Genomic DNA, 8686 nt, shown 5'->3' with positions numbered 1-8686 from the left:
CTTTCTGCAGACACCTTCCTCAGGAGTCGCAGCAGCAGACACCGCCTCGAACAGGGGCCCCCCTCCCAGCTGCTAGTGCTGCAGCAGGAAGGCTCCTACTGGAGAACAGAGGTCTCAAATTGTTTCCCACGCTGTGCGGAGAGGTGGCTGCGCGCGTCACGACCTCCCACTTGCCACGGGCATGCTGCATGTCTCGCTCGTTTGCCCCCCTTCCTTCCCCCCTCTCGCGCGCTCCTCAGGTGTGCCCTCCCCTGCAGCGAGCGCCATCGGAATGGCTAGCAGGGGCTTCTGAGGCGTCTCCGCACCCTTTTTCTCCACAGCTCGCAACGCCGCGAGAGCCTCGCTTGCACGCGAGGCTCCTCCGCGCACATGGGGGGGGTGGGCAGTACTGTGCAGTTTGAGGGGGCCCCCCCCCTGGCTTGCCGCAGATCCGCAGGCGAGGAGGCTCCACTGCCGCTCGACAAACGAGAAGCAGCGTCCTCTTCCACAGGGTTCCCCTCTCCCACCAGCCTCACGCGGCAGCCACCCGCTGGCTTGTGGCAGGCAGAGGAAGGAGACAAGTCTCTCGACGCTGTGCTGCACACGCTCAGAGTCTGGGGAGCTTCTGCTACTACTACTTCTGCTACTTCTGCTGCTTCTACTACTACTGCTACTACTACTGCTGCTGCTACTGCTGCTGCTACTACTGCTGCTGCTGCCGCGAGAAAAGGAGCAGGGGGAAAAGGGGCCCCCCAGGGGGCCCCTCCTTCTCAAGGAGGCCCCTCTACGGGCTGCCTGCTGCGGCAGCGTCAGCTGCTGCTTGCGTGGCGCATGAGTCGGAGAGGCGTTCCTGGCCGCTGCGGCTGCTGCGAGACGCTTCTTTCCCTCGAATTACCGAGCAGTGCGAGCCGCTTTCCTCAGAAAACAGCCGGAAATCCACCAGGGAAGCGCGGGAAGGGGAGGAGCCGCTCCCCAAAAACCGATGACACTCCCCCAAAGGGGGGAAGAGGGGGCCCCTTCTTGGCAGCTTCCCGACGCCGACTTGTTGGAATGAGTTCTCTCCATCTCGATGCCTCGAGTTGCTACCTCATCGTGCATGTATACACGACTTCGGCGCAGCAGCCTCACGCGGAGGGGCCTCTCCTGCTCCCTTGTGCGTGCGTCAAAAACAACGAGCGGCGAGGCAGCCTCCCCTCTCCAAGCCACGCAGGAGGCTCTGCTGCTTCAGCAGCAGAGCCTGCCGCCGACAGAGGCAGCACTGACGGCTGCCAGCACTCGCCACAAAGCCCCTCCTCCTCCGCTCGTTGCGGCAGCAACACTTGTAGCAACAGCGGCAGCAACACTTGTAGCCTCTCCGCAGAGACGCTGCTGAGTGCAGATCTCTTGCGCCTCCTCTCTCAAGCGCATTCTGCAATTGCATTGGACAGCTGCAGTCGGAGCGTGTGGCATGCCGTACAGCCTTGCCAGTGTTGCATGCAGCTGACAAATCAGCAGCCTCAAGAGCAACAACAACTCGACAGCAAGGACGGATTCCATAGCAAAGCCAGCACGAAGACTTCCCAGACAAAGGCGCCGCAGGCTTTCCTCAAGACGAGACATTGCTCGCAGGAGGAGGGGCAGCAGCAGCAACTACAAAAAACAGAGCAACAACAACAGCAGGAGCAGCACGTGTGGGCAGTTTACTTGTGGGAGGGCTTGGAGGCACCCCGCTATATCCTCGTAAGCTGAGAGGATGTATGTACATATGTATGTATGTGTATAGGTGTATATGTATAGGTGTATGTGTATGCCTCTCCTGCGCTCTTTCCCATTCTGTCTCTCTCTATCTCTTCATATGTCTGCATCTCGCTATCTCTCTATATCCCTCTCTATATCGATATATATATATATATATCTCTATCAATCTCTCTTTCTCTCTCTCTATCAATCTCTCTTTCTTCTGCCCTTATTCTATCGTTTTGTTGCGCCTTCTAAAGGCCACGCGGAGGAGCTTCATGGCTGCTGTTGCTCGTGTGGCTGTTGTTTCTTTTTGTTTCGAAGGATCACTCCCGTCTGCGCACTTTGCGTCTCGTGGAGGCACTTGAAAGCTGCAGTCAGAAGGGACCGCAGTGTCTGTCTCCCGCAGCGTTGCTGCCGTGGGGAGTCTTGGCAGTCATTCAACCGCATCGCGGAGAAGCAAGGAGAGAGGCAAGAAGGGGGGGGGGGTCTGCGGAGCAACTTGCAGGAGGAGGGGAATGGATGTCTGGCGAAAAAGGAGAGCAGCAGCAACAGCAGCAGCAGCAGCTGATGTCTTCGGCAGAGGCACACGCACTACTCGCCCGCAACGCGCTGCTGCAGCGGCTGCTGCTTAAACCTCCCCAGTTGAGCTGTGGGGTGTCTTCGTATTTGGCAACTGGTGGGAAGCAGTCTGGGGAAGGGATAGAAGTGCTTGCAGGCTGTGCGACCGCTTCTGCCGACTCAGAGACGTCTGCAATAAGCAATCAAGGTGACATGACACCTGCCAAGAGAAACATCCTGCATCTGCAGCAAACTCAGGATACAGCTCAAGTGCAGCTGCACGAACAGCTTCACCAGCAGACTCCTGTGCAACGCACTGCTGTTGTCGTTCCCCCCCTCGCCCTCACAGGCAAGGGTGTTCCTTGTCTGCAGCTCCAGCAGCTACAGCATCAGCAACAAAAGCAACAGTCGCAACATCAGCAACAGTTGCAGCAACAGTCGCATCATCATCAGCAACAACATCATCATCAGCATCATCATCAACATCATCAGCATCAACAACATCAACATCGTCAGCATCAACATCATCAACATGATCAGCAGCAACAACAGCAGGATTCTCGAGCAGCGCTCTTTGAGGGCTTTCCTAGCGGTAGCGTAGCCGAAGCTGTTTCTTCTCGAAGTGTCTCCCCTCGACATTCTGATGGTTCTGTCTCGCACCGAGGGAGCCACAGGGTGCCTTTTGCCAACGACGCTGCTCCGCCCGACTCCCCAGCGGGGAGCTTTGCTGCGGCTGCAGACTTGCAGGAGGGGACTGCTGCTGCTAGGGGAATTCCCGCTAGGGGCCCCCCCTCGCGTTTACAGGGGGCCCCCCGACTGCAGGGGGTTCCCAAGCTGGCGATTCCGAGGCTGGGGAGTGGGGGGGGGGGAGGGCATTCTCCTCCTTCCTCCGACACTGCAGCGTCAGCAGCCTCCTCCTCTCCAGCCGCGAACGCGGTAGCGTTGCATGCTCAGCAGCGAGGGGGGGGGGGGGCCTCTTTTCCCGCGGCAAATTCTGCAGAGGGAGGCGCTGCTGCGCGAGAAGGCGCTACTTCAACAGGCGTCGCGCTTCTGCCCGTGGAGGGAGGAGCTGCCTCCTCCGCCTTTCTTCCTGCAGGCAGCAACGCAACGGTCCAGATGCAGCAGAAGCAGCAGTGTGCTGGGATGCGGCTGCCAAGCCTTGCTGGGGGGAAGGCTCAGGGGGGCGGTTCTGTCTTTTCGCCTTTTGCTTCTCCTGGGGGGATGCAGCAGCGTCACGGCAGCGACTCTAGGGCTTGTGGAGCTTCGACTTCCCTCCTTGGCTCGAGGAGAAGGCGGACTGAGGAGGTAAGCACTTGACGCAACAGGTGCCAAGCGCGTGCAGCAGAGGGGGAGGAAGAGGAAGAGAGGCAGCAGAGAGAGGGCGCAGAGCGACGCTTCGTTCAGTTATTGTTCCCGCCTGAAAACGTGTCTCTCCTGGAGAAGGGGGAGTGGGGGGAGGAAGAGGGGAAAAAAAGGGGTATTAGGCGAGTGAGGAAGTGCAGCATCCTTCAGCGTTGCGCGTCCTTTTGCCAACTTGTGCGCCGTTGCTGACGCTGCTGGTGCGACTGCTGATGCTGCTGCTGGTGCTGTTGTTGCCGCCTTCTTTGCCTGCTTTCCAGGACGGTGTGAGCTTGTACAGCCGAACAAGGCAGCAGCAGCTCATCAACTTCCGCCGCGTCATCAGCGATGTATACGAGGGACGCCTCTTTGTTTCGGGAGCCGCTGCTGCGTGCGACGTACAGGTGATTGCCACGAATCGTGCGTCTGCCAACACAGATGCAGACTCTGTGCGACAGAAACTGCGGCAACTGCTGCTGCGGCTGCTGCTGCACTGAGACAGACTGGCTGCATGCGAGCAGCGGAGTTGAGGATTCGCCTCCTCCTCAGGAGGTGCTCCCTTCTAGCTCACGGAAGCAGTAGCCAAGGGATTTCTCGCGCGTTCTCTCTTCCTCTCTCCATGCAAAGAAGCACATGCCCATCTGTTGTATTGCTTTCCACCATGGTGTACAGACACCAGGGCCTGCCAGGAGTGTATGTGTATGTGTGTATGTGCGTGTATGTGCGTGTGCCCTTTTACGGCGTGTGCGTGCAGTGTCTGGAAGCCGCTGGCATTACCCATATTGTGAATACCATTGGCGATATCTGCCCCAACATCTTTGATCGCCTGTTTGTATACAAGACTTACTATCTGAAGGATACGCGGCAGCAGGATATCATGTGCGTGCTGTACGACTGTATTCGATTCATATCTGAGGCAATTCACGCCACAGAAAGCGACACCGATGCGCCTCCTACAGGAGCAGCCGCTGAGCCTCTCACTCCCTCCACAAGCGAACGCAGGACCAGAACAGAAGCAGCAGCAGCAACAGCAGCAGCAGCAGCAACAGCAGCAACAGCAGCAGCAGCAGCAACTCCTGCTGCTGCTTCTGACGTGGCAAGCTCCCTGAGCGGCAGCCGCAGGCTTCGAATGAAACCAACTCGCGTGCTCATACACTGCAAGGAAGGCGTCTCGCGCTCAGCAACGCTGGCCATTGCTTTCCTCATGTGGAAGCTCAGACTTCCGTTTGCTGAGGCGTTCGAATGGGTAAGCAGAGAGACTCCTCTGAGATGCTTTTTTCTCAAAGCAGCAGCAGCAACAGCAGCAGCAGCAGCAGCAGCAACAGCAGCAGCCCCTGCTTTACGCGCAGCCTGAGACGTGTTGTAGCGCGGCGTCTGTGGGAAGGCAGGCGGGTAGATGGATTCTTTCACTGTTTTCAAAACAGATTTACGGTTACTTCTTCTGGAGAGAAAGAAAGAGGGGCATGTTGGAAACGGGGTGATGCCGTTGTTGTACCCTTAGAGGCTTACTAGTGGCCTTTGGGGATTTTCTCAGCGGTTTCTCCGTCGTTGAAGCGAGTGGCACTTTCAGTGGTTGCACGTGTTGTTTTGTCCCTTTATCTCTCTCTGTGTGTGGTGGTGATGCGCATGCAGATGCGAAAGCGCCGAGCTATCTGCAGTCCGAATACAGGCTTCACATTCCAGCTGTTGCTGCTGCAGAAGCGCTTAGCACTTAAGATCCCGCGATCGCTGGTGCTTTCCCGAGACGTGGCAGACGACGCGCGAGACTCGCAAGACGCTTCTAGAGGGGGGGGGAGCCTCCTGCCGAAGGAGGGAGCTGGAGGCGGAGGGCATGCAGAAGGAAGCCCTCGAACAGGAGTCGAAAACGCAGACTTAAAAGAGCCGTCAGGGGAGGCAGGAGCGCCTTCGCGAGAGGCGGAGGGAGGTGCCTCGAGGAGGCTTTCTGGCGATGCAGCTTGCCTCTCTCCGCCTTCCTCCTCCGCAGAGGGGGGGGGGAAGACTTGCGTTGTTGTTCAGCGGATTCGCAGGGAAGGCGCGGAGCGAAGGAAGCCTCCCAGTCTCCTTTCGGCGTCTCTTGGGGGGCCCTCTAAGGGGATTGGTCCCAGAGTCACCTCCCTGCTGTCTGAGCTTCCCAGACAGCCGGGAGGAGACTCTGGCGAAGCCGTTGTTGAGGGGAGCAGCAACTGTCGGAGCGCGCAGCAGCAGGGGGCTTCCCCGAGAGACGACGCGTCGTTTGTGCTGCTGCTGCGTCTGGTGATACACTCGCCTCATGCTCCCGATTTCCTGCTGTGGTCAGAAATGACGGACTGGAAGCCGGGGGGGGGGCCCCTCCCGCCGATCTCGGAGCAGGGTGCCTATATGCTGAGAAAAGGCTCTCAGGGATGGATTTGGCGAAACTCCAGCAAGTGTCTTCGCTCGGAAGCTGACGTCGAGGCTGCAGTGAAAGCCTATGAAGCGAATGTGGCACTCGTGGAGGGGCGTGGTAAGCTGTTGCTCTTTGTGTTTTTTTTGTGTGTGTATGTGATGTTGTCTGGGTAGGTCACAGTGCTGCCTGCGGTAGGGGGAGGGGGGCCCTTGGGGAGGGTAATACTTTTGCGTGCATCGCGAGGGAGGCGCTTAAAGCTTCGCCTCCTCTTGCTGCTGCATCTAATGCTGCCGACTGTGCTCTTCTGCTACTCTCTTCCATGGCTGACTCGACTTGTGGGCGCTGCGCCTGCTGCACAAGCGCTTCCCTCCTGGGGAGCTAAAATTCTCCCCAACAGCCTATGTAGGGGCACGTGCTGTCTGTTTCGGTGCTTTTCAGTCCTCCGTCTAGAAACCGTCACCCCTGGCTCAGAACCTCCCGACTTCTGGAGCACTCTCGGATTTTCAGTGCCGCCTTACCCGCATCTGGCTTCTTCCCATGTCGCTTCGGGGGTGAGGAAGGCGTCAGCTCGCTTTTTAAACGGCGGTTCGTCGCGCGAATCAGAGGCGGGGGGGTGGGCTTGCTGCTGTTGAGGATGTATTTCTGTGGCTATCGCGTGTCTGTTGTGTGTTTTGCCTCCTTTCGAGCAGCTTGAAAGAACCTTGCCTGAAGATTCGGAGGAACCTTTTCACTGGAGAGACTACTGCACTTTCGATCCGTCCGCACTGGGAAGGGGAGAATTTCCCTCCGCGCATGGCTCTTGCGCAGAGGCGGTCCAAGAGCCAGCAGCCTTTCAGAGGCAGCCACTCCAGAAAGGGATTTTGCAGGAGTCGCTTGGTCTCTATGACGAGGCACAAGGACCTGCTGCGGAAAGCTGCAACGCCAGCAGCAGCGTTTTTGCCTCGGCAGCCTCTCTGCAGCCTTCACTGAATCTGTCGTCTCCCCCTGCTGGCACCGCTGCTGAACCTCCCCGTGCAACAGCAGCCCCCGTGGTAGGGAGGGAGGACAGAAAGGCTGCAGCCAAACTCTTTTGCCTGCCCAATCTCGATGAACCTCTAGACCTCTTTGACTCGGAAGATCTTTATTCGGACGGCATCTTCTTGCTGATGGTAGAGGAGGGCGACACGTTTGAAGCCGCCAGCGGAGGCTGCCGCTCTGCAGCCGACGTCGCCACGGAATCAGAAAATGCCGGAGCGAATGCGTGGCTGTGGGTAGGATCGGAGGCTGGCTTTGATCTTCAAAAGGATCTCGAGGCTGTTAGAGCTTATATTATGCAGACACTGCAGCTGCAGCCTGGAAAACAACTGCATCTCGCGATCGAAGTCCGTCGTGCACGTTAGGTTCCTTTTGTCGCAGCGGGGGAGAGGGGAGGAGGAGGTGTTGTTGTTGTTAATACCAGCTACTGCCATTGCTCTGAGCCTAGTCTTTTCTGCAGGAGTTTACTCTGGGCTATTGCTGCCGGTGCTCGCTTGGTTGTGCATCACAGTTAGGAGGGTGTCTGTGCTCCTGCATGTCATACACCATCGTACGATGCTTCCTTGTGCCACGCGGTGTTGTGCAGCTCGAGGGGGAGGAGTCCGAGGCTTTTTGGAGTTATTTCGCCAACGGATGAACTGAGTACCCCGATGCAAGAAGGAGGGAGCGAGGGAGGCGTTAGAGGGGGAGGGCTCCTTGCCGAGTAGCTCTATATCTGCCGTCGAAGAGATTCTCAGGTGCTTAGAGGGGGAACGATGAGAGCAGCTCACATTTGTGGGATTAAGTGTATAGCGCGAAGTCAACGTTCCGGCTTACCAGTGGGCTAGGCTGTAGCAGGCGCAGCGGCAGCTTGGCCATTGAGGGCGTTTAGGCAGACTCAACAAACATCTCGGATACGTTTAAGGGGTTGTTACGAAGAGCACGAGGGGCTTTGCTCGTTAGTTGAGAGGATCTGGGGCATAGGGGGGCCAAACGTTACAACAGAGGCACCTTTTGTAGGACGGGTAGGGTATCTTCAAACAAGAATAGCTCCTCCCCTACCTCGTGCTTTGTCGAAACCACGTATGTATGCCGCCTAGTGCTTTGTCGAAACCACGTATGTATGCCGCCTTTCACAAAGGGCAGTTGAAGCGAATCGCAGCCATGACCGCTGCACTAAAACGCAGCCGTTGGCGCAACGCGAGGAAGGCCCAACTATGCACAAGCATTTGTAGCATCTTGCACGGCGAATCGCCATGGCTTCTTCACCTAAGAGCGCAGAAAAGATATATGTATATGTATATAATGACATCGGCACTGCATGCAGATTAGGGGTATAGATGCCGCCGTACTGCTGCAGGCTTACCAGGCAGCGCACCCATGCGAGGTTGTATCAGGGGCCGTCGAACTTGACGGTCCCCACAGGAGGAGGAAGGGTAGTGATTTCTCCATGCCAGTTCGAAAAAGAGACGCAGCAAAGCCTGCTTTAGTGGCTTTACTCTGCCGATGTTCATATGGATCGAAAACGGGAGTACAACAGACTTCGTGAGCTGTTTCCTAGGGATTTCCCAGCATAATATGCCTTCCCCATACCCGCACACCACACGATGGGAGAGGCTGAGCGGTGTTGCATGGACCTCTCTGATGTAAGCCTTGCGAGTATGTCACGTTGCCTGGCAGCTTCTGAGGAGCTCGAACACTAGGGCGCATATTCCCTGAGGTGTGTAAGGGCCA

The 8686-nt window shown here is 57.4% G+C and overlaps 1 protein-coding gene across 1 annotated transcript; it reads left to right on the top strand.

Annotated features, from left to right (window-relative positions):
- The first annotated feature begins 369 nt into the window (after window positions 1–369).
- On the top strand, window positions 370–7610 carry LOC34624308. The gene is made up of 14 exons (XM_026335973.1): window positions 370–646; window positions 758–926; window positions 1305–1698; window positions 2020–2627; window positions 3024–3132; window positions 3436–3561; window positions 3876–3998; window positions 4349–4840; window positions 5227–5370; window positions 5734–6076; window positions 6398–6564; window positions 6646–6879; window positions 7012–7320; window positions 7560–7610. The coding sequence occupies exons 1-14, from the start codon at window positions 370–372 to the stop codon at window positions 7608–7610; spliced, it is 3546 nt and encodes a 1181-aa protein (XP_026191758.1).
- Window positions 7611–8686: the final 1076 nt, after the last annotated feature.

Source organism: Cyclospora cayetanensis, unplaced genomic scaffold, assembly GCF_002999335.1.
Source record: "Cyclospora cayetanensis isolate NF1_C8 unplaced genomic scaffold, CcayRef3 CcayRef3_contig_88, whole genome shotgun sequence".
NCBI classification, from domain to species: Eukaryota; Apicomplexa; class Conoidasida; order Eucoccidiorida; family Eimeriidae; genus Cyclospora; species Cyclospora cayetanensis.
Note: the sequence above shows the minus strand (reverse complement) of the source record. Positions and strands in the feature narration are given on the sequence as shown.

What these genes read in the sequence shown, in the direction of transcription:
- LOC34624308 (XM_026335973.1), top strand. Translation starts at nt 370, where the DNA reads ATGGGGGGGGTGGGCAGTACTGTGCAGTTTGAGGGGGCCCCCCCCCTG. An exon ending in TTCTGCTGCTTCTACTACTA is followed by an intron (nt 647 to 757) that starts CTGCTACTACTA and finishes CTTCTCAAGGAG; the next exon opens with GCCCCTCTACGGGCTGCCTG. An exon ending in GTGGGGGGGGGGGAGGGCAT is followed by an intron (nt 3,133 to 3,435) that starts TCTCCTCCTTCC and finishes GGGAAGGCTCAG; the next exon opens with GGGGGCGGTTCTGTCTTTTC.